The sequence below is a fragment of the Corvus cornix genome, chromosome 3 (genome assembly GCF_000738735.6).
Source record: "Corvus cornix cornix isolate S_Up_H32 chromosome 3, ASM73873v5, whole genome shotgun sequence".
In the NCBI taxonomy this organism is placed as follows: Eukaryota; Metazoa; Chordata; class Aves; order Passeriformes; family Corvidae; genus Corvus; species Corvus cornix.
Window position 1 is genome coordinate 68257613 of NC_047056.1, and position 27734 is coordinate 68285346.

General features: G+C 45.5%; 1 protein-coding gene and 1 long non-coding RNA gene across 6 annotated transcripts in view; one reads left to right on the forward strand and one right to left on the reverse strand.

Annotated features, from left to right (window-relative positions):
* The window catches only part of LOC120411700, a 91300-nt gene that overhangs the window by 29137 nt on the left and 34429 nt on the right, over positions 1-27734 (reverse strand). The gene's annotated exons all lie outside the window — the stretch shown is intronic.
* Positions 750-27067, forward strand: TRAF3IP2 (TRAF3 interacting protein 2). Of its 5 annotated transcripts, XM_019287712.3 has the most exons (11): positions 750-836; positions 1244-1659; positions 9487-9571; positions 9820-10569; positions 13602-13791; positions 16017-16192; positions 17558-17646; positions 19352-19420; positions 21687-21803; positions 22910-22984; positions 26463-27067. In XM_019287712.3, the coding sequence occupies exons 3-11, from the start codon at positions 9556-9558 to the stop codon at positions 26607-26609; spliced, it is 1629 nt and encodes a 542-aa protein (XP_019143257.3). In that variant the 5' UTR covers positions 750-836; positions 1244-1659; positions 9487-9555; the 3' UTR covers positions 26610-27067. The 5 variants fall into 5 exon arrangements, 4 of the variants coding, with proteins under 4 accessions (XP_019143257.3, XP_019143261.3, XP_010401065.3 ...); XR_752137.4 differs by lacking the exon at positions 750-836 and having other exon boundaries at positions 901-1659; positions 19352-19415; XM_019287716.3 differs by lacking the exon at positions 750-836 and having other exon boundaries at positions 904-1325.

The following is a 27734-nucleotide window of genomic DNA, read 5'->3' on the forward strand; positions in this document are numbered from 1 at the left end:
CAGTGCTCCCGAGCTGGAGGCCGGTGGGAAGAGTGGCAGGAGAGGCAGCCACCCAAGCCCAGTGTGGTGCATCTCGGGGCTCAGGCAGCCTCGATGAAAATGCCCGCTGTCAGGGTGTTCATGGTGCAAGACAGCTGGGCAGCAGAGGCCAAGCCAGAGGGATTAAACTTTCAGATGACTCAAACGACTGTGATTATAATGCAGCCACTCCAGCTGCAAGCATCCAGTGCTCATCACATCTGGGTCTGGCTGGGACCAGCAGGGGCTGCCCAGGAAGTCTGGCAGCAGTCAAGGACAACTTCAGGATGCTCCAAAAGAGAGTCCTGGTGTCCTGCTGGCCTGTGCCTTGGCACAGGAGGGAGGAAGCGGGGAAGGAGGGGATCAGGATGGCCAGTCGCAGGGCCAGGCTGATGTGGGGTTTCTCAAGGGGGAAGGTAAGCCCAGGCAGCAGGGCATCACTGCACTGCCATCAGTACAATCACATTTAGTGCTCGGTTGGGGGCACATGCTGCTCCCGGCTGCTTGAGTTTTCCCTCCAAAAATTCCCTGGTCATTCCCTGATGAAAAGAAAGCCTGGGTCACCGCTTTGCCTTTGGACGAGAAAGAGGAACTGTCAGAGTGGTGGGCATCCAGAGAAAGCCCTTACGGGGAGAAGGAATGCCGGGCCTGTGTCTCTTTCCTCCGCCCCCAGTGTCACAGGAAGGGCACAGGAAGGAGCGGCGGTGGCACTGCCAGAGCGAGGAGCTTGGGGGATTGTTCAGATGTCCCCGTGTGCGCATTGAGGCAGCATGTGGCGGCCGCCCATGGCCACTTGGAGGATGAGGAGCCGTGCCCAGGTTGCAGCTAAGTCAACCTCCTTCTAGGGTTAAACTAAGAAAATGAGGCTGGAAATCAGGAAGAGCTTCTCGGCAGGGAGATGCGCTGAATGGGGGTCAGGACAGTGGTGTGGGCTGGGACACTCTGCTGCCGATGAGGCGGCCAGAGTGGCTTTCCTGGGACAGCTCACCGGGGCTCTTAGGAGCTACTCGGCTTTCAGGAGCTGTGAGAAGCAGTTTCAGCTTGTAGGAAAGCCGAGTTTCTGCTCCTTGAGAGTGTAGAAACTTGGAAATGTCTAGAAGTCTAATCTAAAAGAAAGAACCAGACGTGAAATCCTTTTTATTATTCTTTATATAGTTCTTACACGCATCATGTGATTGTCTTCAGTAGTCTGAATCACAGCTGATTTAACATTTGGCATTGACAGTACGCGACCGAGGGCTGAAAGGAAGGGATGACTTTCCCGACGAGGCACACCGTTTAGGAATCACACCGGGGTTCCCCTACAGGTATTTATCCGCGGCGCTCACGCAGAGGCAGCCCGGCTTCCCACGGGAGAGGCAGCGAGCTGCACGCAGGCACTGCCAGGGAGCTGGGAGCTTCGAAGTGTCACTCCCCCACAGAGGCTCTCCCGCCGCCGCGCTGTGCCGTGCATGCTCTTCCACTTCCTGCTGCTGAGCCAGTTCTGCCGCTTACCTGGGAGAGGCAGGGAGGCTGTCGTAAAAGGAGGGAAAACCGCCCGGCCGGCTGAGGAAGGAGCCCCGGGCGCGCAGGGGAGCGCAGGAGGCGCGCAGCCCTCTCGCCTTCCTGGGCAGCCCAGCGCGAACCTCCCTCGCCCGCAAGGTAAGAAGTGTCAGAGGTGCCGCCTGTCTCGGGCCCTGTTTGCCATCAGCTGCTGACCCACGCCTGGCTCTCGCTGGGGCTTCTCCTCCCCACCCCCCCGCCCCAAATTGCTGTCTCGCTCGCTTTCTCCCGCCTCTCTCGTGTCATGAGAGCCCGACTTTCACAGATGGTTACAACATGTTTCAGCCATTTCGCTGCAGTTTGTTTTGTTTGTTGGGTTTTGTTCTTTTTTTTTTTTTTTTTTTTTAAATCAGGAGGGGTTTGGGGTAAACACTGGGAACGGACACGCCTGGTGTCGAAATGTTGTCCAGCCTATTTACGTAGTTTCCTGGCAATGCCTGGCGGCCAGGCCTGATCCCGCTCCCACCCTGCCCGGCTCTGCAGGCTCAAGGTGGTTTGTTGGCCAATGGCCCTCTCCTCCCTTCCCTTTGCCCTTCCCTTTGCCCTTCCCTTTGCCCTTCCCTTTGCCCTTCCCTTCCCGACCTGGGGCTGCATAGGACAGGTCCATGGACCTGGTGAGGGAGAGGTGGCTGCAAGGAGTGAATAAAACGGGATCATAGACCCTTTTTGCACCATCCTCTCTAGCATTGGTATAGAAACAAGTGAGAGCAAGGTGGTGGTATTTCTTTTCGACTAGGATAAAATCGGCCATATAAAACCTGCTCCCGTTTCACCCAGTTTCAGGATACAGGTTTTCCAGGGTTAGCACTAGCTGGGCACTGAGATTGGCACATCTGGGCTTACTGGTCCTCAGCACCACCAGCAACCCTGAGACCAGAAATTCCCATTTCCTGCAAGCCCTGGCTGGGTTCACAGCCTGGACTGGCCACGCCAGTGGCCCACCATGACCAGATGTTGCTGTGCCACCCATGGTGGGTGATGCCAGAGACAGGGATGCGAGGGGCACAGGCAGCTGGGGCAGGGTGGGTAGGTGGCTGCTGATGGTGCTGCTGCCTGCAGTGCTGTCAGCCTCTGAAGCAGGGCTTGCCCTTGCAGAGTGCTGGCAGTGTCTGGAAGCATGCTGGTTTTTTGTTTTGTTTTTTTTTTTCCTGTGGAGTTGAGTTTTCTTTCTGTTTTCCTAAGGCAGGAAGCAAGGCATGTGCAATTATGGTGTTCGTGTCTGTCAGTGCCCCCCACCCCCAGCAGTGGCTTTTGAAGTTTGGCAGAGGGTACATGTCTGAAAGATACACACATTTCTGCACGTTTCATGACTGCAAGTGAGGCAGTTCTCACGCCAGCTGAGGGAGACATGTCAGGTCCCGCAGGCTTCCCCACGGCCTCCCACCGCCCACGCACCCCGCAGCCCTCTCGCTGCAGAACAGAACGGGGAGAGTGGTTAGGGATGGGAGAGACAACAGCCCTGTGAAATACCAGGACTTTTTCCTTATTAGGAATCAGAGTCTTCAATGTAGGGCATGAAGCTCTAGGAAAGCAGGCTGAGGAAAGTGATGCCCCTCAGGGTGATCCCCCCATCCCACCCCACTGAGCCAGCCCCAGTTTTGTGACAGGAGTTCGGGATGTCCCAGGGCCATGGGATATCCCAAACTGGGAGTTCTTAAGTGCCTGTGAGAGTTGTACCAGCACCAGAAATGGGCGGGAAGTAGCCTCTGGAAAACACATTTTTAAGGATACCAAAGATAACTGTAGACATTTTCATATTTCACAAAGTTTAGAAAACTGGCAGGGAATGCTGCCTGTATCTGAGATGCCTGTTTGGATCCTGCTTGAGGGTGTCACCCTCCTAGTTTCTTACTGCTTATTGCCCAGCATTCCTTTAACATGTATAGCAATATCTACACTAAAAAGGAAAAAAATACAGGTCTGCTCTAGCCTTTGCACCATGGATTGTCCAGTGAAGCAGCATTAGTGCTGCAAAAGAGAATGTGATGTTTGCTGTGCAGGGAAGATTTGAAGTATGTTCTCCTGGCACATGTAGCCTTTGCTGCCATGGCTTCAGAAAATACATGAGAGCGACCATATAGTCAGAGGAACATTGTCTTCATATTCCTTTTCTAATTTTTCCAGAAGTCATAAAAATAAACATTACCTGCCCTAGAGAGATAAAAGTCTGGGCTAAGAATGTGACACGTTGCCTTAGTCTTTGCTGTGGAGGGTACCCAAGGGAGAGGGTCAGCATCTGTGATGACAGCAGCCAAAATTGTTCATCGTGAAGTGCGAAACTCTGAAGCTTGGATTTCCTTGGCAGTGCTTATTTAGTTGTAGACCCAAACCAGTTCCCACATTTACACCTGCTCCTCCTGTAAGGATTTCTCTCTAGTTTTTTTTGAGGAAAGTTGCCTCTAGTGCTTCTGTAGAGAAGGCTGCACTTAGAGCAAGTGCTCTTACACACCTACGCTCATCTCACCCCATGGCAACAGCATTCCTTGGGATCTCAACGTGTGCATCCTCACAGCAGCTTGCAAATTCTGCATCCACTTACTCCCATCCTGCAGATGGATATCAGCAGCACCAGGGAGCTTAAGGGATTCAGCCAAAGGACTCAGGAATTAATTGGAAATCAAGAAATTCCTGTCTATCCTCACCCCTTGTGATCTTAGCTTTGCCTTAATCTCTACCTCTGCCATTTCAGAAATGCTGTTACTGGTGAATAAAAAACCCTGTCCTTGTGTGTTGTGCACCAAGGAAGGTGAGGTTTCTTTCTCATCCTAATGTTTTCTGTTTTAACAAGGTAGACAAATAAAACTTTGATCAAAACAGCAAAGATATTTTCCCCCTCTCCAGAAGCAGCAGAGAGCACAACCATGCTCATTGCAGTCTCTCTCTCCTCTGTTCCTTCATGACAGAACGTTTCTAATCAAAAGCAGATAGATGGTTAGTGTGTGTTTTGGGACAGCACATCCTGACAAGTCTTCATGCTGGAAAACAGATGAAATAAATACCTGATGGATTTTGCAATCAGCTGCAAGAAAACAGCACAGATGAGCTAAGCCAAACACTCTTCCCCTTGTCCCCTTGCCTCCATGGGAGGATTTTTAGGGGACTTTTACCATTGCTTCAAACTTGGGTGCTCAGGTCCATCTCTACTGACCTGCAGAAGAATTTTGCTCCCCTTCATTCATGCTCTCCCTGCAGGTTTCCAGGAGTGGCCATGGCCAGCAGCTGCTGGCTGTGAGCAGGAGGTCTGGGTGGCTTCCCCTGTCTCCCTGACAGAAGCAGAGGAAGAACCTCTCTAGGTGTGGGAAGCCTCACAAGGGAGCTGGGATGGGGTTCTTCTCAGGAGCTCGAATCACTAAGCACCCACCCACAAAGGTTATTTGCTGAATTAATGCACATTGCAGAACTGGGTGCATAAGGAGAGGAAGGAAAAGAAGGAAAAAGAGTGGTTTAAGGAGTTCCTTTGACATTTTTGGGAGCAGTCCAGGCTCTGTCCCTCTAGGAAGGGCCTCTTCACTTTATTACAAGCAGAAGTACATGCAACGGCTCCAGCTGGTTATCAGTAATCTCCTGAATAGTCAGAGGTGCAGGGGGGATATTAAATTCTTGATGTTTTCTGGCAATATCATGATCTGACTTGAAGTTGCAGTGTCTTTCTGAATGAGGTTGGACACGATCTCTGCTCTCCAGCAGCCTCTGTGCTGGAGAAGGGATCAGGCTACAGGTTTCAGAGGGTATTTCAGTATGCTGAGGCATTCCTCTACCCTAGTTCTTCAACATGGGAGACCAAGAGTCATTTTTCTGCCCTATGCATAACTGTATTTGCAGGATAAGCTAACTAGAAAAGTGGAAGGAAACAAAATGAAACTCAGCTGCACAAGGCAACATAAAATAGAGGGATAATGGGGTCTTTTGGGTCTTTTTCCAAAAGCCAGGGATCTTCAGCTGAGCAGAAACAACACTCTGAAGTACTGCTGTTGGAGGAGGATGTTTTTGAATCATCTCTTACATTTTCAGCAGTGTGGGGATTTCTCTTGGGAATTCCCATCCACATGCCTTTGCCAGCATTGCTCAAAAAGTGTTCAGCATGTCCTGGGGTTAATGGCCCCGAGGCCATCTTTACAGACAGAGCTCTGCTGTTGTAACAGTTTCTCTCTCCAGCCAGGGCTACTGAGGGAGGAGGAGGATGAAGTCACATTTCCTATTTTTTAATGCCAAAGCCCTCATCCCATTGGTACCTCCTACCTCGACCCTGTGGGAGCAGGGGCTGTGCGTGGGTGTCAAAGCAGGGTCTAAGCAAAAACCTATCTAAAAAAATAGAATTTTTGCAGGTAAAAACATAAGTGATGGAATCAGTTGTCTCTTCTGTCTGACCAAATTATTTCACTCAGGTATTTGGAGTAATTTTTTTAAGCTCATGTTACACAGGAAGGAAATAAGGCTGTCTTTTAAATATTAAGTTGATTTGGGAGATAAAGAGGTGTTTATCCATTCAGAGGTTAAACTAATAGGAAAGACATTTTTAAAATATTCTGAAGTAAGACATTTGAAGAGTTTGGTAGCTGATGGTTTGCAATACAGTTTAATAAAGTTTTAATATCCCTTCTCCAAAAGGCAGACTAAATACATTAAATAACAAACTTCAAGAAAGCAAACCTGAATTTTTCTTGCCCATGTTGTCCCTTTCATTAGATTCATACAGTTCGTTTCATAGATAGCCAGATGTTAGCAACAGAACTAAAAAAAAAGACCAAAAACTTTAGAGGTTGTAGCCTCCAAAGGAATTTAGTAACGTTTAAATCCCATCTGACACCCAATCTAAAACCTACGAAAGTCAATAGAGAGATTTCCATTTACTTCATTGAGCTCTAGATTGAGATCTTGGTTTCTTCACAGAAATCTGTTCTTCTTGTCACGGTGCTAAACTAAAGGCTATCGAATACAGAGGATCTGAATTCAAAGTGTTTTCTAGCATTTTCACCCAGCTGCTTCAGAGACCATCAAAACAGCATCTTAGTGTATGAGGCATTGCAAATTTGTTTCTGGAAAGCCTAGTTTGCATGTTTGCTGAGGATTGTATCAAATGGGAGGGATGATCAGATAGTGCATGTGGCTACAGACGTGGAGCTGTACCTCAGTCCACAGCTGAGTTGTGCTTTGTGAACACCAGGGTGAATTTTGCACAAGGAACCAGTTTACTGGAGATGCTCAGAGGGGAAATAGGAGTTTGCAATGTGATTTGTGCTGCAGGCATGCATGTCATTCACTTTACAACCAAACATACAGAAATATCTGCAAGTTGAAGCATGTCTGAGCAGGTATTTCAAAGCCAGCTGATCCAAGGGTCAGGTTTACAAAGCTGTTGAGATAAGCAGAAAACAGATGCTTTGCTGGGTGTTTGTCACCTCTCCTTCACAGGTGCTTCTCTGTCAGGGGACCACTCAGCAGCTTTACAGCCTGGCTGGTGTAAATCTGACTGTGTTGTAGTGCCCTGGTGAGTCACCATCCCAGGGCAGTCATCATTTAAACTGACATCTGACCAAAGGTCCAAGGCAAAGGACGCTTTGCCACCACAGCACAGCACCAAGTCCCTGTCACGGTCCTGTGCTGGTGCTGAGAGCTTGAGGTTTTCTCTTTTCCATCATGGCTATGCCTGTCGGAAAACTGGGACTCAGCAGCGGGCTTGGCCTGTGTTTGTGACCTGCCGTAGAGGAAAAGGGGAGCATAGCTCAGGGAGGGACGTGATGGTGGTGGGCTGACAGTCAGCCTTCCCAGCCTGGGCGCTGGAATGGGCAGGAGCTGCTCTGGCACCAGACCCAGCACTCTCGTGCAGGGGCTGCAGCTGTCGAAGCAGGAGCGTGTGCGCTGTGCTGGTGCAGCTAATAGCTGCTCTGAGGAGTTGCCTACATGGGAAAATTTACCAGTGTAATTATCCCACTGTAATTATCCCAGGATAACTCTCCCTGTGGATGTGCTTAATATAACATGGGGTATGTATGAATATATGGCAAATCTTCTGCACAGATGGGGCTTAAGTTACATAGAGGAGGAATGTTTACATTGCAGCCCAGCAGCAAAGCACAGTTTATATCCTACTTCCCAGCAAATGTTACACCCAGAATTTTCTGTGCCAGAGGTACTTTCAGGGGGAAGTACGTGTCATTTGATCTGATCAGCAAGAATGTGAAGCCTCAACCTTGCCCCATAATATGGGGCACAACATTTGCTTTTACAGAATCATTGTGGGAGCCAGCATAAAGGCTGGGACACTTCTTAGTACCTCTGTGATCCTGTTCAACTCTTTTTTTATAGAGTGGTCATTTAAGTTTGTTCTCCATTTGACTTCTTTGTTCAAGATACTGTGACTGAAGTTGGGAGAAACCCTTGGATCACTAAAAGCTCTTCAAACATGTTGTGATTTTGACTTTCTTTACCAGGCTTTCATGTCAGATTCTTTTGCCAAATGTTGTCATTCCCATTGCTGGAGTGCTTAGTCCCCTCTCCTCTGATAACTCTCCTACTTGGGATTTTAGCTTCTTCAGTGTGATAGAAGGTAAATGGCTGGGGAAATGATGAGCACCAAGTGCATCTTTCTGTACTCCATGGTAAGAGAATTTGCTGGGAGGAAGCTGACCTGCACCCTGTAAGAGGATGAAGATGGCTGCACTTCCTGAAGCCTGCTCAGCATTCACCCATCACTGCTGTTATCATCCTGACTGAGGATGAAGCAGAGGCATCCATCATCAGGAGTCACTTGGTCGGACCAAATTTACTCACAGCAGTCCCAAAAGGAAGTGATAGTTTTGTTTTGGGCCCAAGTCAGTTCTGAAGGAAAGAGGAAAAAAAGATCCAACCAATAACTAATCTCTCTAAATTGTCTTTTAATTTTCAGTAATTTAAAATAATGACAGTCATGTGATAATAGACTGGAAGAAATGGTATGATAAAATAAGCAGAAGCACTTGGAAACAAGATTTGGAGTTGAAATTACTCAGCTGGGTGTGTGGTGAAGTTTAGATTCGATGCATCAGCTGTTATTAGAAGGTCAGGAGTAAAATAATTGCAAGTGGTTGTATTCCCTGGATTATGCCTTGTCCTGGGGTGATGTTATGAAGCTGCTTTATCCCTTAACTGTCCACTCAATGCCCAAGGATGCTGTGCCTTTACGATGGACCTGGGGTTTGGGGCCGGAGCCATGGACCTGAGGGGGCAGTTGAACGCTTCAGCCCAAGGGCTCAGGGGTCTCGGCAGGGCTCGGGAGGGAGTGCGCCGGGAGCGCTGTGCTGCTTTTTGGTTTCCTTTGTGTTCCAGATAGCTGGGAAATGGTTCTGTTGGGTTTTTTTCTTGTTCTTTTTTCCCTTTCCTTCCCCCTACCTCACTGCCTCCCTTCCCTCCTCACTGGTCTGCGGAGCCTGCGGGGATGGCCTGGGCAGGCCCGCAGGGTGGCCCCAGCTGGTCCAAGCTCACGTATCTGTTCCCACTCTCTTTTGAGGTTTTTTCCCCCTGTTCTACCCTGTTTTGTTGGTGTGTTAATAAACAGTTTGGTTTCTTTTTCCCACTTTCACTCCTTGTGACCCATTTGTCTCATTGACAGAGGAAAAGGGGAGGAACACTCATTCCTGAGTGTTCCCTCCTGAAGTTTTGTCTCAAAAACCGAGACATGCCTAAACCAAACCAAAGAGCTAAGCAATCTGATCTATTGTCAGGTGCCAGAATTACCTCTGAGAGACAGTTCATCTGCTTTTGCCCCCCTCCAGTCTCACCAGGAACAGTAAGTTTCAGAAATCCCATAAAAACATTTGGTTTGCGCAACACAATTTCCAAAACTTTAGCTGCTATTTCTTTTCCAGCATCTGAGATAGAGTTATTTTAGGATTCTTGCCTATGTGAAATTGTACCATGTTCACAAGAGTCCTTTTTCTTGTTTTCCAGCTTGCTGAAAAATCCTGGCCTTGCAGTAAGGCAGCTGACTCACTTCCAGTTCAACAAAAAAATTTGGAAATGGCCTCTGTATCAGGTTAGTCCAAACTGTAACTCTCTACTAGCTTCACTCCAGCTAACCCTCTACTTTCTGTTTTGCCAAAAGTCAGCCAGACCTTTCTTGCTGTTTTCTGCCATCTTTTTAAAAAGCATTAAAGTATAAAGAATATAAAGAATACATATTGCTCTTCAGTATTCCAGCTCACAGTCACTGAATGATAACGAATGATAGGCGTTTGACTGTGTGGCTGTCCCTCTCCAGTGTTTGTTCTCTCAATTTTTCAGGCACTTTTGTGGGTCGAAGCATACCAGTCGAAGTGGATGAATCCATGCCATGGTCCCAGTTACCTGAACATGTCTTGGAAAAGGCTTTGCAGCCTTCTGGAGAGGATTTGAAGGATGAGGAGGGCCAGAGCCCATGTGTTGCTCGAACACCTCAGGCCAGCACATCTTGCCTTTGCAGAGCACCAGTACATCATCATTCAGCATTGTCCATGGAGCCAGACAGCAGCTTGTGGTCAAAATATACTGATCCTGATGGAGATGGACGCTTCTGTTCCCCTGGTGAATCAATAGCAGGAGCATTTCCCTCGAAGACACATCCTATAGCTATGGACAAACCAGGCATGCAGCCAAGATCACAGCTTTCAGCTGACACCAGGCACAACTCCAGTAAATCAGAACAGATCTTGTCTGATGTTCCCGAGGACTCGCTGGAGGAGAGCAGCCAAGGGAGTTCACAGTCACAGCAACCCTCAGGAAACAGACTCCTGGCAGAGCTGGGCACTGTAGATACAGGGTACAATTCCCAGTCACAGGACGTGATGGGCCTCAGGCATCTGGAGCCCCCCTTACCACTGGTGTCTGTGCTGAACCCCCAGGACCTCCCAGGACCACTGATCTCCAGAGAGTTTTTGGGGCCTGAGCATCAGCAGTGCCCTATGTGCCAGCACCTGCCCCATCCCAACAGCCCTTCGCAAGCCCACGGCTGCTTCAGGCACCGCTGCCTGGGACAGCAGCCCCCACAGGGCCCATGTGAGTAGCACCTCTCACCCCACAGGAGGTTCTCAGGGTGTATCTCAGCCATCCTTCGTCAAGGACGTGTTTCTAGCACAGCATGCAATTATTAACCTCTTTAAACATCTAATTGCAGTCCATTTTACAATTTCAGACTTTTGGGTCATGTGGCTGAATTCTCTGCTGCAAAACCTCTAAGTTAAAGAGGTTGTGGTTACTCATCGAATGCAAGCGAATGATTTTGCCTGGAAACCAGCCTTTGTTGGTCACGCTGAGCATGCACAGCCTCTCCCTGCTGTTATTTCTTATTCTAGTCATTTCCTTCCTTCTTGCATCAGTCATTCGGCAGCCTCCTATACCGACTCAATTCCTGTTGTTTTCATAGATTTCCTTGCTCCCCCTTGGATCCCCAAAGTTGAGAATTTCCTGCCAGGATCAGGATGGGAGGTTACCCTTGATCTCCATAAATAGTATCTCCCAGCACTATGACCAGACTCACCCATGTGTTTTATTTCTATGTGAAAAGAGCGTGACATCCATCATCCTCATTTTTTTTTCCGTTGTCAGCTGAAATGAAAGCTCATTACTTAAAATGGAGCCCCCTCAGCTGCTGGTGATTGTGTCGCTGAGCACTGATGTGGCTCCCTCAATATGGGCGTTTTGGCTCTGGGAGATCACAGCGCAGTTTACAGTCTGCTATTAATTAGTATTCCTTTTCAGTCTCTGAGATTTTTATCTGTTATGAAGTGAGCTTTGAACATTCAACAGCAATATCATTGTTTTAATATAATTTATATCACATTAGGCTCATGAGACCCTGACCTGTTTTGGGCTGGCTTTGTAATAAAAAGCTGTAGGCCTGTTCTGATAACCTTTTATTATTTTTTTTAACCTTTTTCTGATTCCACAGCATTTATATTGCATCTGTTTAAGGAGTTTTGTCATTCCAGCAATGTGCTATAATTAGGTATATGAAAGAGAAGGGTTTCAGAAACTCAGTTTCAGTTTCCAGCTTTGATTTTGGAACTTTGTAAAGGGGAAGGGGCTACAGATGGACTTTCAACGACGCCTACAGCTTAACATTTGGAAAATGTCCTCTGGCTTTCTTTTCCTACCTTCTCCTTTCAGTTCAACTCTTAAGCAGACAAAGAGCTGGTTGCACAACATCCCTCACTATTTACCTCCATTTACCTCCTCCACAAGCAGGCATCGTGAGAAGTAGGATATTTACTGAATGAGGACATTTTGTTTGAAAGCAGGAACTCTGAAAAGCTTCCTTTAGAAAAATCACTACCATTCCAGCCATATCCAGAGGGCAAAAAGAGTAAAATAAACTCAGATGGCTGGAGCAGATTTGGTCAGGACCAAGAAGCCTGGCAACTGTACTCCTGTTTCTCACATGCCTGGTACAGCGTAAATCACCTCCTGACAGGTCCTTGTGTCTCAGATAATTGTTGGGCAGTGGCAACGCACAACAAAGCTCTGCACGCCTCCCCTGGGGAATAGCAACTGTGCCCGAAGGCTCTAAGCTGGCTCCGGGCACCTGCTATTTGAGATACAACAGCAAAACTGCTTCTGAAGTCAAAGAAATGCTCACAACAAACAATGCCATGTGCCCGGGGACCATTATTTCAGATATTTGTCTCTGAGAGATGTGGGAGTGTGTGGGCACACGTGCCTGGCCACACTGTGCTTTGAACAGCAGTGGCTGCATCCAATATACTGTAGCATCAGATAGATCCAAAGGAAGCTGGTGAAACATTGGCCTTAAAACCTCCAAACCAGATCCCTGTCACCTTCCCTAGAGCTGGTCATGAGGAATCCTTGAGGAAACCATATTGACTTGGAATCTCCTAGACCCTTTCATCCTGTCCTGTTGCAAATAGTTAAGAGGGGGAGTGGGAAAATGTCCTAAAAGAATTTCAAGAAATACTATGTTGCTGACTCACAATTTCATCAGGAATCTGTGTAATTATGGGGTTGATTGGAGGTTTGTTGGGTTATTTTTCTTAAGTGTTGGCTCCTGGAATTGGAGTATTTCATCAAAGCTTTGTTTTCTTTCTTTTTCCTCCCATTAAAAAAAAAAAAATAGATAGTCCTCATGGCTGCTACGGAAAGGAAAGCATGACCCAAAAATAGCTAAAAGGATTTAAAGAAACAGTTTTGGGAGAAAAGAGCATTTGAGTACTGCTGCTTTTAGAGACAGCTCATAACACCATAATCATGCAGTGCTAATAAGCCCTGCCAGGCTGGACTTTGATCTGCACACAGCAGCTTGGAAGTGCACAGAGCTGCTGCCTAATGAAAACTGCAGGCAGAAAGACTGAGGGGAAAAAAAATTCCTTTTCCCCATTTGGGAAACAAACAGCTTACATTGCTTTCTCTTTCAGTTTATGCCAACAGTTCCACTGTATGATAGTTATTAATCAGTATTATGTGTGGACAGCAACAGTAAAGGTTTTCAGAATTACTTGCACAAAATTACCACTTTAGGCTTCCCCTGCAGCCTCTTCGATGGCAATGGGAGCAGCAGCAAGGCCTTAAAAGGTCACTTAGACAGAAAATTCACACAGGTGAAGTAACAAACTATGCAATTATTTTTCCTCTTTTAATTTACCATAATCACAGTCTGTTTAGCCTTAGTGTTGCAAACTGATTTTTCCAGGATTTTGCGTCTGCTTTCATGAGAACTTTGGGATGATTCATTTTCACAAGTCATTGCCAAAAAGAAATTTAAAAAAAAAACCCTACCAAAAAACACTGAGGCACATTAAGTGCAGGGACAAGGCAGCCCTGAATGTTTAACTGTCAGCTGTTCCAACAGCCCAACCCCGAGCAGGGATCTGAACCATGCCGTATGTGAATGGGAAATAGGGAGTTTTAGACTCAAAAACATTCCTTCATCTGGCTTCTTTCAGAGTGAGATACCTGCAAATGCCTCCAAACTGCTCAGTTTCCTGAAACATGCCTGGAAAGGAATAAACACAAACTGAAGCAAAAATGTGTTGGCTGAAATGATAGTTGCTGCCTTTATTTTCTCACCCTCACAGATGGCAGAGCTCCTTACCAACATTTTGCAGAGCCATCACAACCACTTCCTCCTGTTCCTGGACCTTGCATGAGAGTTATCCGCCCGGCCCAGCAAGTGATCCCAAATTACTCAAACCTTCGTGCTCCCAAGGGCACTGGAGTTCGACCACCCCAGAGGACATGCTCCTCCCCTGGTCCTCCTCGATTCCCGTAAGTATGCCGGGGGGGCCTGGGGGTTGTGGGCAGTGGAAGTTCCTCTGATCTGATTTTGTGGGTTTTCAACCAGTAATTCTGAATCCTTGCACTGTGAGTGTGCCCAGGCTGCAGGGGTACATGTGAGATGCTGGGTTGTTCTCTTTATTTGCTGTTTTACACCCAATGGGGGCCTGACCCTTTCCTAAAGAACTTCAAAGCCAGATACCTGATATGTTGTTAGAGTACACCCTGAAGTGCACGAGTTAAGGAAGATGAATGCTTAAAGGTTAAAGGGATGAGGGGGTTGAAAAGTATCTCAGCTGAAACCTTAGAGCTCTCCTGCTCACAGGCAAAGGTCAATTTGGTGGCTTGCTGGGGTCTTCAGCTTTACACTGTACCAGCCTGGGACAACTCAATCACTGGCTTCCAGTGATTTCCTTCTTACCTCTTCTGTGGTGCAGAGCAAAAGGGAGAAAACCCCATCAGTTGCTGATATATCTCTGCATTGCAATTTGCAGCCTTTTCTATGATTTTTCATAGCAAAATGTCTCGCACTTTTCATCCAGGGCTTTTTGACTGATTTTCAAATATTAATTTACCAGGCCATATATTCTTATGTCATTAGCAGATGGGAAGTCCTGTCCATGCAGGAGTTCCTTCAGATTCAGTTATCTAACAACAAATTGAAGCTTCAAGATTTGAGAATATCTGAAATCAGACCATTTTTATTCAAGTACCAGAATACTTTTAGAGGTGTTAACTTACAGGCATCTGTGCTTGAAAATGTCCACTTACGTGATGTGGTCTGGGCAGAAAACTGTGAGAATGGACAGGAAAAAAGAGGGCAGACAACTGAAATATCATTCTGCTCTGGCCCGTGAAAAGTTAAGGGCAGTAACAGAAAAGTGACAGCAAGATAAGGCAGTACCTGCAGCAGAGAGAATTGCACTGAAGAGTTTGTATGAAAGTGTAAAAATATTGGGGAATAGTGGGTATCCTTTTCAGTAGTAAAATTTAAAACCAGACTCCTGATTTTCTGGCACATTTGTTAGATATGGTGACGTTTCGGGAAGATCTGTAAATTAGCCACTGGGTAGTGTTTTTGTGGCCATTGATGAGGTATGTGTTGCTTTTGTTAGTACTTTCTTCTGCTAAAACAGATCCAGAATACTCAGGGTCTGTCCTGTGGCTGCGTGGCTGGTGCTTGCAGGCTGACTCCAGGAACAGCAGTTACATGTTGGTAATATTTGCCTATAGAGTATTTTCTAACAGGAAACATCTGCACCGAAATGAATAAACCAAATCTTAATGTGACAACAGAAAACATGCTGCGACCAGCCTGTCATCATTCATTTAAGGAAGGCTAAGAAAAAAAAAGGAGAGTGGTCTTGATTGACTAAACATCACAGCTCTGTGGGGAAAAGCTCTCAGAGAAACCTAACACTCATCCAACAGATTCAGCAGACTGCAAGCACACCTCAAGTAAAAACCTCTATAGATTCGCCTTCCCATTGACATAAAATGTGAAGCCAAAGTGTAGTAGGACAAGAACTGCTGAGCTTCCTAAAATCATCCCTTTCTGTCTGTTTACTACAATGAAGGAGACATTAGGCAAGGTTATTGCAGGTCTGGAATGCCAGTCCCTGATACGAGAAACCCTCATTTGAGTCTGCCATTGCTGGTCAACAAATTAACTTTTTTCCCTTTGGCAAAACTTTGGGTTTGTCCAAAACTGGATGCCCTCCAGAGCTGGAGCTGGAGTGTCCTTGTAGACCCATTTTTCCCCATTTCCACCTTTCTCTGAGCCTCTTGCGCTGTACAGGACATCATGAGAGTATCTGAGGTGCCATGAAGCATTCTTCACCTTTAGATAATGGGAAGCACTTACCCAAGGGCCACCCTGCTCCTATATGTGCATAACAACATCTACTGCATTATTTCTCACTCAGAAACAGCCTTTGCTTCTGCTAATTGCAAGCTGAACAGCTTTCAGCTATGATGTGACTTACTTCCTGTGATTAATGGTGTTTGCCCAATAAAGTTCTTGTGGTAGCCTGTCACCAAGGTATCCATTCCAATGACACTGTAATAACTAAGCAGATGTGCTGAGCCAAACATTTCTGCAAGAACTTTTCGCAGCTAACACGCAGATAAAGTTCTTAGTGTGTTATTAAAAGAAAAATTCTGAATTTTGCCTGAAAATAAGTATTTTCTAAATCCTCCATTGCTTTTCTTCGTAGAAACCAGCTGTACAACCACCTACCTAATGGTCAGCTGCCCCCCAAGGCATGTGGCCCGGATGAAGCATGTGGTTGTCCTTCTGACAATTTTCCATCTCCAGCTGCTGTCCCAAGACCTCTCAGTAACCCTGCAGCCAAGGGAACTCTGAGAACCAGCAATCTGCCAGAAGAGTTGCGTAAGTGGTTAGCAAATTTGTTCTGTGCAAGATTTTACAGCACGGCCTAACAGCTTTAGGTGGGAAAGCTCGAGAGGGGTGAAGGGGGAGGAGAAGGCAGGGGGAAGTGACATTAAGACACAAAGACAACAAGAAAAGAAAACACCAAGTGTCACCACATCTGTTGGGTGTGAGTATCTGTGTTTGGTGGGATGGAATTATCCCCTTGAATCCTGAAAATACAATTGTCATTAATTGCTTGTTATTTTGTTTACAAAAAGTAAATACTGTTTAGATTGTTTTCATGACTCTGTGCTAAACAGGATGTCCCTTTGAGGCAGGAGGGGCTGGAGCTTACAGTAAAAGACTAATAAGAAACAAAGCCCTAGGGATAAAGTGTTTCTGCCTGTCCCAAACCAGACAAATATGTTGAGCCTTGACCTCAGTTTCTCCCTGAACTGGTGAATGGAGAGGACTCTGGGACATGCTGAGAGCAGCACAGGCTCTGCCTGATGTGCTTCTTATTGCCACCAGCCCCACAAATGCATTCACTCTCCAACTCTTACAGGAAAGTCAAGTTTCAGAAAAATGGCTTCTTTCTGAATGCCAAGCTGACTAGTAGGTGAGATGTACCATTGCTGAGAACCCTCCACAGGTCTCCCGAGGTTTTGAGTTTTCCTTTATTCTTCATTCTGCGCATCACCTTTCGAATCCAGAGAGTCACAACTCTCTGGCCTGTTAGGAGCGAGTTATGATACCAGATGCCACTCTTGGGTAGACCCTATTTTGTCAGTTAGTGTGTCCTAGATGGAGGAATTACTGGGTAAAACAGGGTCATCCTGGATTAGATCAGCCAGCTGGTTTACCCTGATGCAAATCCATGAAAACCCCTCCCATAAGAGCAAGGACGTTGCTATCACCAGCCCTGCATCCTGCCTGCACAGGGGGTTAATGCTGTTCCAAGGAGAGGCCGTATGACATGCATAAGGGCCCCTCCAGCTCTGTGTCCGATCAGTGGGTCTGGAGAAAGCTGTGCTGGCTGCAGCCAGTGCAGGTAACACAAGCTCTGGGTGCAAGCCCAGGCTCAGGTATGGCCAAGTGCTGGGAAAAAGCAGCTCTGGCCACAGGGCAGGGGGAGCAGCAGGGGGATTTACCCTCTGCAGCTTGTCAGTAAGGCAGGAGGAGCTCAAATCTAGAGCAAGGGTCTGTACAGGGGGTTGGTTTCAACACTGAGCCACGTACTATCCCACATCATTTCATAAACAATCCAAGGAGACCTAAGTGGACAGAACCTGCAGTGTGGTGGAAAAGGAGGGCTGTGACAGTCTCACCCTCTGGATGGTGTATTTGAATGCGTTATGTATTCATACAGACTCTCTCCTCTAGGCAAGGTCTTTATAACCTACTCAGTGGATACAGCAGTGGAGGTTATGAAATTTGTGAACTTCCTGTCTGTAAACGGATTTCAAACTGCTGTAAGTATTCCTTCCGGGGAAAAAGACTTTCAACCAGGGAAGGGACTATTTTTAAAAAAGCAGAGGCAATACACTGTCCATTTAAATGTTTTTCTGGTTATCACATTTTGTAGGCTAAAGAAGATACAAATAGAATGAACTAGCCTTGGTTGTGCAAGCTGTAACTTAAATCATCCGCCTTTTAGTTTATTCTTCTTTCAAGTGATTTTTAATCACTTTAATCTTTAATAATGACCCTGGAAGATTTCATTTAGTGACACCAGATGGGCAGTAGTATGAGGTTTTGTGAGCTATTCCATTAATATTGTCTCATATTTGATCTGTAGTATCAGCATTAAAAAAGGTCACTTTTCTTGTTCATCCCATCCTGCCTTTTTTTTCTGCCATGCTATTGCATCATTGATTCTTCAGATGTGAGTAACTTTCTGCTAAAAAAAGATCTTAAAGTAGATTCTAAAATTCACACAGCTTAATGAAACAGCCCATCTCATTGTTTCATTTGCTTTGTTATCCCTTTAAAAGTGACTTTGCTTTGTTATACTTTTAAATGGGATTCTAAAAATCATTGGCCTGAAAAGGTCTTTGTTGTACTGTCTAATGCCATAAGCCATTCAGATTTTTACTGATTTCTCATGAGTTTGCTTCATCTTAGAGGCCCACAGAGGCTCTAGGATTGAGTGTTCATCAAAATCTTGATTCATATTTTCTTATTTCAAAAGCATGTGCTATCTGACCCCCTCAGCCTTCACTCTTTGACTCCAGGAAAGCATTTAAGCAAGTGGCTATCATTAAACTGAATGAGACTCGGTGGGTGCTTTGCACACGCTTATTTATTTTCATGAATCAAAGATTTTTTTACAGAGACTGCAATTATACTTCTCTCCAGCAGTTCTGTAGTATGACCAATTCATAAGAAAGCTTTTGGGCACCATAGATTTATGGAGTAGAAGGTTCATTAATAGCACTTTTGCTGGACAGGCAACTCTTGGAGCCTGCTGCAGAATAATAAATACAGCAAAATGGTCCCAAAGCAGGGAGACAAACAGGCTCTCTGCATTCAGAAAGGGAAAAAGAAGGACTTGAGAGCAGATCATGACTATTATCTCAAAAACTTGGAGAAGTTAATACTTACTCCATTGGTCACAGTCACTGATTGCTGGTTTCTGGGTTTACTGGGCATGCAGAGAAGCAAGCAGTGTTGGTCATATTCAGTCCTATGAAGTCCTCCACTGCTCTGCTGCTGCTGAAGTCTGGGTTACTGCACCCAGTATCAGTGACCTGGCTGACTTCCCACCACACACCCTGAATATTTAGTTCAATATGAAGCTAAAGCTTCACACTTGGTATACCCTTGCAGCCAGAAAATAGTGGGCATTTGCAGCTGCTATTCAGGTGGAGAAGGTGGGCAGCACCTTGTTCTGTCGAGTAAAAATACCTGGGAGTTGGGGGCTGGCAGGGCAGCCAGTCAAAGGGCCAGCTGAGTGGGAGCACAGGAGTGTGCCTGCAGCAGCCCCTCTCTGCTTGCTGCCTGTCCAGCTCGACTCTGCACTGCACTGAAAGGGGAGAAGTGTATGTACATGTTTCTTTCCTAAGGGAATTGGGCATGCTTGTCATAAACAAGGAAAGGAGTAGGTGCTGTATCAGTGCCATAAAATGGGGAGGAAAGGTGAAGGGACGCTCACCGCGGACTTTCATTCTCTTGCAGATTGACATCTTTGAGGACACGGTACGAGGTATTGACATCATTAAGTGGATGGAGCGCTACCTAGGTGATGTATGTAAGGGCAATTTAACCTTGTTCATAGCAGAGGTGACCTGAGGAAAATGGTTGAATTATTCTAATATTCAACAGGGACAGAATGAAAATGCAAGACCCTACTGTTGTCTTCCCTGCCCCTGCAGGAATGGCAAAGGCCTTGCAGAGAGAGAGTGGGCAAATCTCACTCACTTCTGTATCTGATGGTCCCAGAGCTCTTCATTTAACAAATGAAGTGCTAATCCTGGCATTGTTGCCAAATTCTAATGCTGCCTGTTACATCCAGCCTGAAGCTGCCATTGGAAAAGTTGTCCCTCCATCTCCTTTTTAAATAGTTGGGTTTAGCTGTGCTTGGTTACAATGATATCTGTATTTCATCCCAGGCTGCATAGTCAATGGCTAATGTTCATCCTTCTCACCTGTAGCTTTTGCACTGATACCTAAAACACTGAAGGGTTCTTCTGGATAAACCATCCTACATCTAAACTGGAAACTGGTATTCTATTGCTTGATAGATAGGTTTGCTCTCATCACTTTGTATCTATCTAAGCAGTAAAACAGAGATTTATCTTGCTGCCAGTGCAGTCCCCTGCAGCAACAACTTCCTCTGAAGTTCCCCTGAGCAGTAAGTGCACATCTCCTTTAGGATCAAGCCAAGTGGTTGGACTATACCAGCACAACTGGGTGCAAACTGGTGATTCTGTCACTGGACAGGTGCCATCACAGGCTGGCTTCCTTGGATTCTCACCTTGCTGAGTAGCCACTGGGTCTCTGGCTCTGAGCAGATCTCCATGGTTCAGGAACAGGATGACAGAAGTGGTGGACTCTCCCCCACGTGTGCAAGGAAGCTCAACGATCTGAGCCAGCCCTACAGAGGTTTCCTGAAAGTGTCCATGCAGGCATGATACAACTGCATGCAGAGCCAGCCTGGGGCCTCTGCCATGGAAATGCAGTCATGCCTCTTGGGGCTTGCATCAGGACAAATTAGGCTTGGGATCACTGTGTCTGAAACCAGCAGACAGGGTGACTTTGCTTTTGCCAAAAACATCATTATCACTTAAAATACAAGTTGGCACTTCTCCTTTGGGACTTGTGCACAGTCAGTAGGAGAAACCAGTACATGCAGAGAACAATCTCCTGCCTCCACCTGAGGATATTTTTCTGACTACCCACCCCAGAAATGCTTGGTTTCTCTCACTGACTGTAGAGGCAGTTTCTAACTTCAAAACCCTTACCTGTGTGTGGAGGAAGGGAGTGCTTGGACACAAGCAGGGGAAAGTGTGCAACTGGGCATGTCTCTTGCAAACGCTCAACATCTGTAAATGCTTACACGCATGTCAGGGACAAGCAAAAGTAATTCTGGAGTATGTTGAGCCAGTGTAAGGGAAAATGGCTCCTTACCATATTTGACCCTGTGGTGGGGCAGATTCTCTTGATATAGCACAGAAGGAAGGAGTTAATTACGTGCCAGGCTGACTGTGAGCCACAGACTTGGAAGCCTTACACAGCCTGATGTGGCGGGGATGAAAGGCAGGCCCCAGGTAAACTCAAGCAGGAAGCTTTCATCTGCTGCATTTCAACTGGCCTGCCATATAAGGAGAGATGTTTCCCAGATATAAAGGATGGCCCCTCTCTGGAAACCTGAGCTCAGTGCGGGGCTGGGATTAAACAGGTCAGAGGCAGGATCCGGGCTGTCCTAGCAAGGTGGAGGAGCATTCCCTTCAGCCCATCATGACAGAGCTGCCAGTACCCCTAAACCTGCCCAGGCCATCCACAACAGCCCCCCTCTCTGCACAGCCACCTCACTAAGATCAGCAAGAAAAGATGTCATTTCTGCCACTGAGAGGCTTAGAAGTAGTTTCCATAGACCAGTGTCTTTAGTAGCTTTTTATATAAAATGCCATAGATGACTAAGTAGATGCACTTCTGCATAAGCTGTTGGAAAACATTTGGGTCTGAATTTGAAGATAAAAGTTTTCTGTGTATGCACATAGACACTCCACACTGATAAAAAGTAGCTTTTTATGACAGGGATTCCAAGTGTCAACTGGTAGCTGCTAATACATCTCTTGACATTTAGATTTTCTATATTATGAGATGTCAGAAATAATGAGGAGAACGAGTGTATGAATTCTCCCGTATTTCCTGCCAGAATGAATGAGATCCTCTTGTGTTTGCCAGGAACACAAAGATCACTTAAAACACAAACTGGCAGATTTCCGATCTGCCTCTACCAAACACGCTGCGTTTCTCAATTTCATAAAAGTGCTTTTCTCTCTAACAGAAGACGGTGATGATAATCATAGCAATCAGTCCAAAATACAAACAGGATGTGGAAGGGGCTGAATCCCAGCTGGACAGGGATGAACACGGCTTACATACTAAATACATCCACAGGATGGTAAGCAAGGACATGCATTTGCTGTTTTACAAAGACTGTCTCTTCTTCTCAAAAGGCAAATCTGTCTCCAAATGGCAGGTTCTTTGCTTTGTTTTCCATAATCCCCATAGTTAAACACCCCTCTTTGGAATTCATTAATCCTTCCTCTCATCAGCTCCGTATGCTCATTAACATCTGCTAAGAGGTTCAAGGAAGAAAAATCCTATTAAACATGCTCATCTTATTTCTTCATATTCTTTATTGTTCAATGTTTTTCCCCTCCTTCACCTTCTTGAGCGCTTGTATAGCCCTGAGCACAATCTTATCTAACAGTGCCTGACCTTCCTCCCTCTAAACCAGCCCCAGTTGCTTCAGCCATCCTGGAACTGAGGTCTTTTTTCAGACAGCAGTAAAGCTGACTGAAGAATGGAATTGCAAAGCAAAGGCCAGAGATGTAATGTGGGGCTCCTGGGGAGTGCACAGTGCGGGAAGACCAGACACCCATCTCCACAGCCTGTCACAGGATGGACATTTAGCCCAGAAGAGCCCATAGAACCACAAAACTGATCCTTTCTCCCTTGGTTTGCAGTTTCCTGCCTTTCTCAGCCTGTAAGCCATTGATCCCCCAGCTTGAACCAGTCAAGTTTCTCAGAAGCTGTCACCAGCAGATGAGCTCTCAGCAGTACTTTGCTGTCCTTACCACCCCTGGGATGCCTGTGTCCAGGGCCATGGGGAACAGGCTGGGTCCTAGCTCAGACACAGATCTGGCCTCTGGCTGAAATCTTTCACCCCTTTGTAGGCCAAACAGGGGTGTTAGTCAAGTCAAGCTTCACCAGTTTGAGATGGATTTCATGGGACTGCACCTGCAGCTAAACCCACAATTATTTCACACCATGAAACTTAATGTTCAAGAAATGTTGAGAGATCTTTCCTGTATCCTTTCTGTAGCAATGAAGAATTAGATTGTGACCAAAACAGAGAACGCCGAGTCCACCAGAATAGATCAAATCACTTAACAGAAGAGCAGTTTAAGTAAGCAAGGAATGTTTTTATACGTAGGGTTCAGATGCATGCGAAGATAAATTGTCGTGTCATTACAATAAAACTGGCATTTTGTTCTATCCTAGATGCAGATCGAGTTTATACAGCAAGGAAGTATGAACTTCAGATTCATCCCTGTGCTTTTTCCAAATGCCAAAAAGGTAACATACATGCATGCTTATATACTTGCCGCATGATTAAGTGCATATTATTTTGATCACAGTGCACCAGATGGAATCTTAAAACCCAGACACTCAATTTCTTGGTTCTTAATAGCCCATAAGTAATATTCCAAAGCTCCATTTTACATTAAAAGTTTGTAGGTTTATGTACACACAAATAAAAAACATTTAATCCACAATATAAATCAGCATATAAATGTATTTCTGATGATGAATGTACAACTAAAACTCAAATTGCCTTGAGCACTGAAAGATTTTAAACAGAGAGAGACAATCTATCCAGGAAGCATGCTTTTTATATTAACCCTTTTATAATTTTGTCCAAATGCAATGCTGATAAGTGAGATGGGCAAGATTTATGACCGATGCGAAGTGAGGGTCTGGGAGAGGGTGTGTTAAGGATATAAAAATAAAAGAGTATAATAAATATTAAAGTACTAGGCTGTTGCTTGAACTTTGATGGGCCCATCAAAGGCAAACTAGGATTTTTTAGGACTTGCAATTTAATCTGCCCTCCTTACTTGTTTTGAAGATTCATTTGAGAATAAGAAATAAGTAATGCAACAGAGTGCCATCCCTTCTACCTCACTCTGAGAGAATCTCCTGCAGTGTACTCATGTTAACTTTGCATAACTAAATGCTTTGTGCACTGTTGGGTAGCTATCATGTTGCCCCTAGGTACAGTTGCATTGTATAAAAGTATGGAAAAATTCTTTATATTTCTTTGGGTGCCCAAATTTTGGAACAGGAGTCAAAATTTAAACAATGTTATCAATGGCTATAGGGCTGTGCAGTCCCACTGCACTTGCGGATTTTAGTGTAATGAAGTTCTCTAAGCACCGATTTAAGATCAGAAATTTGAAAATATGTCCCTGGGTTTGTAAAATATGTGAGCTCCTGTGGAATGAATGGTGCCTCTGGTATTTCATGTCATTCAGATCCCTTCCTGAATGGTCTCAGTCTGATACTTAAGGTCAGTAAGTACCTGGAAGACAGCACTGGTGGGAACTGGGCAGGCCAAAGGCAGGGAAGCAGTCAGCATTTTCAGTCAGTCTGATGGGGGGAAGCTCCTAACCTTGGGGCTACCTGAGTGCCCACCATGTGAACAAACCCCACAGTCTGGAGCCACTTGGCACCTCAGGGGTTGCAGAGAGAAGTGTCCCAGGAGGCATTATAGCTGCCTTGGGGCTCTGAGACAGAACAATAAGTTATGTTAATTTGGGCTCAACTTTATTTATCAGAAGACTATTTAGCATATAGCAGTGGTTCTCTCAGACAGTGGTCTGTAAGGAATTTCCAGGGTTGGTTCATCCAGCTGCCACTATCAAAGCATCAGGCTCCAGGCACCCTTGCTGCCCATCCTCTGTAGTCCACATAACCCTTCAGTTTTTCAAAGATGCCTTTCTCATTAAATTATGCAGATCAGCATTTTCTACTGCTGTTAAGCTTTAGTCTTGCTCTCCACATAATTCTTTGGTACATCACCTACCTTCCTCCAGCTACTTAATGATAATGTAACTGAGGACATCATGGGTGGAAGGAGAGCACCAGAGCCTGAACAAGTTCCAGTAATGAAGTCTGTAGGCAGTCAGAGGAAGTGAGGTGCCTGAAAAACTGCCAAGTATACGTACAATTGGATGATGTTGGCAGGCAAATTACTTCAATTTTGTCTTTTTTATACTGTCCTTTATATGTTCAAGTATTAGCATAGCTGGCAATGGAAAAGAGCAGAAAATGAAGATTTGGAGGTTTCATCTGGGGATGTGGCTATTAGATGAGTTAATCTCATACAAAGCATATCATAAAGCACTGCTGGTATGTGAAAATTAGTCGACCTCCAACAGGAAGAGATCTGTGTGATCCAAGGAGCATTCATTAGGAAACTGAATAATGAGGCAAGGAATGCACGACACACAGTTAAGGTGGAACTGGCATTTCCAGCTTCCCATCGTACATTGCTGAAGGAAACTTGGGTCTTGCTGGTTCAAGGTTTGCATCACAACAATCCACAGAAATGTGTCTTCCTCATCTGGCCACCTGATGACCAAAGCATTAAGCCAAGATTGCCCCATGCTAGAGGCTCCCTCTGGAAGAAGCCAAGGGGTGAGATGAACAGGGTTGGTGCCTAGGTGAATTCATACTAATGGTTCTGTAGGTGCCTGTGTGACTTACCTCTTTCCAATGTCTAAATCCTGCAACTTTAACAGAGTGGTTGCATCAATTAACACAAACTGCTCCCTGAGCAGGGAAACTGATGCAGCCTTGTTCCTACAGCTGTACAGGCCAAGGAAAAGACAGCTGATTTGAGAAGCATGATCATGGGAATGAAAGGTTTGGACTGCAGCTAGGCTGTTCGCAGGCAGCAGGACATCTGCAGCCCATGCCAGGGCATCCCCTGGCGAGGCGCTTTTTGCTCTGTCCTCTTGGAGCTAGCTCCACTAGCTTGACAGGAACTGTGCTGTTCCTAACAGGGGCTATCTTGGGAAAACACTGCTAAACAAGAGGTCCTGGGACCAACTGCTGTATGTCCTGGCTCCTCATGTTGCTTACCTGCTGTCTCACTTTGGCTATGTTCTGGTGTCTCCAATTCCAAAACAAATCTCTATCTCATGGTGACCATGAACCGGTTTTGGTCAAGGATCAGTCCCTCTGTTAATTAGTGGTACTATACTAACCCTTCACTCCTATGCATCCAGGCTGTTCGTCTGGAAACCTCCCAAGGAACATGAGGTCTGAGCAGGCTCGTTTCCATCAGCCAGCTGTCACTCTCCAGGGCTGTGGTTGGTCCCAGCTTCATTACGTTAATGGACACTGGCCAACCTCTATGAAGAACTGCACCTTTTCCAGGATGCAGGGGTTGGTGGAGGTTTGACCCTGCTAATCTGGAAATGTATTAATCTCTCCTCAAGCTCAGCATCAGCCTCAGTCTTCTGCTCAGGAGGTGGTCAGAGGACACCATGCTTGGTGAAGAAAGGTGCAAGGGGAGGGGAGAGGGCTACCAGGATGTGAAATGTTCCTGTGGACTCCCAGTCTTTCCCTACTGATTCTCATCCCAATGTTGAATGTGCTGCGTGGATCCTTTAGCAGCTACTAAGGTGGCAGCCTTTCCCTGCTAGGGGCACTGAAACGTCTCTCTTCTCTTCTCAATGTTTATTTTCACAAGCCTTTCGATGCCTGTCATTGAGATCAGACTTCCTTTGAAATGTGGTGAAATTAGCCAATGTGATGGCAGAAGAGAAAGAGAGACAGGCAAGCTGTGAGATCACAGAAAGTTCATTTATTTAGGAACCCAAATACAATTCTGAAGCCAAATTAACATTTCTTGTTGTTACAGGAAGTGCCTAGAACAGACAAAATGAAATCTTTCTTGGCAGGGTCTGACAGAATCTGAAAGGTTCTGGTAGAGATTCAAGAGGATTTATGGGATTTAGCTTTTTATTTTCCTTGTTTTTTTCAGGAACATGTGCCTACCTGGCTGCAGAACACTCACATTTATAACTGGCCAAAGAATAAGAAGAACATCCTTTTGCGGTTACTGAGGGAGGAGGAATATGTTGCTCCTCCAATAGGACCTTTACCAACACTCCAGGTTGTGCCACTATGAACATTTTAACTTAAAGCACATGACGAGTGGTTGTTAAAGGGTTGTTCCTGGCACAGAGCCAACACTCTTCCAGATGGCTCTTTTTGATGACAGAAGACACTCTTTCTGCTAAAGGAATTGGTTGTCTTGGGTTACTCAGGCTCAGCTTGTTCTCTACCATGTTAAACATCTATTTCCAAAGCTGATGGGGCAGAACTCTCTTCTCTAGATTTTTAAATAAGCTACAAATGGAAAGAATGCCCACTTTTATTTTAACATCTGGTTTTAACATATTCCTTTTATTAGTCATTATAGCAAACAAATACCGGAAATAATGTTGCAGTAAGTGTAAAATAAAAATTACACCCTCCTTTTTGCTCAGGGTTTCTTTAAAGGTATTCCTGCCTGTTATAGCATTATCAAACCATTAATTTGTATATGCACTATTAAATATATTTGCCTTTTGTAAGGCAACCTTATATACAGTGTCCACTTTTATTATTGCTAGGAGCAACAGAGAAACGGGTTGGGTGAGGCAGGTTTTCCTTAGCCTGTCTTGCATAAAGACACTTGTCTTCAATTAATGGACTTTTAGATCTGAAACCTCTGGAGTTCCCTTTCCTTACAGCTTGGTCCCTCATACCTCCAGCATGTTGCAGCAATAGTCCCAAAAAGGAGAGCTGAATGCATGACTACATGTGTGCTGTCAGTGCCATGGAGCACTGCAGTATTTTTTATGGCAGGCCCTTGCTTCATTACTGCTCTTCAGCCCTTATTTAAAACAGAGCGTGTCAAAGGACAATTGGCATGTGGAAAGCCAGCGATTGTTATGAGAAAGAACATTGACTCCTACAACTTGCAGTATGCAGTATGGAACAATAAAATAATCAAAGATGGAGAGCCACAGGGTACTGGCAACAAGGATGGCTCAACAACATCACGTCTGCTAAAATTTGAACACTTTTTAACAGAGCACGTTAGCATGACTTTGGTGAGGATTTTTTGGTTTTTAAACAGCCTTAACCTTACTGAGTTAACAGTGGAGCCTATTGGCTTAAAATTCTGCATCCCTTATTCTTTAGAGCAGTCATACCAAGATCCTCCTCAGCTTTAATATTTGTCACAGAATGACCCACATACAGCTTT

What these genes read in the sequence shown, in the direction of transcription:
- TRAF3IP2 (XM_010402763.4), top strand. Translation starts at nt 9,454, where the DNA reads ATGTTCACAAGAGTCCTTTTTCTTGTTTTCCAGCTTGCTGAAAAATCC. An exon ending in TAAACGGATTTCAAACTGCT is followed by an intron (nt 17,647 to 19,351) that starts GTAAGTATTCCT and finishes ATTCTCTTGCAG; the next exon opens with ATTGACATCTTTGAGGACAC. An exon ending in TGGAGCGCTACCTAGGTGAT is followed by an intron (nt 19,421 to 21,686) that starts GTATGTAAGGGC and finishes TCTCTCTAACAG; the next exon opens with AAGACGGTGATGATAATCAT.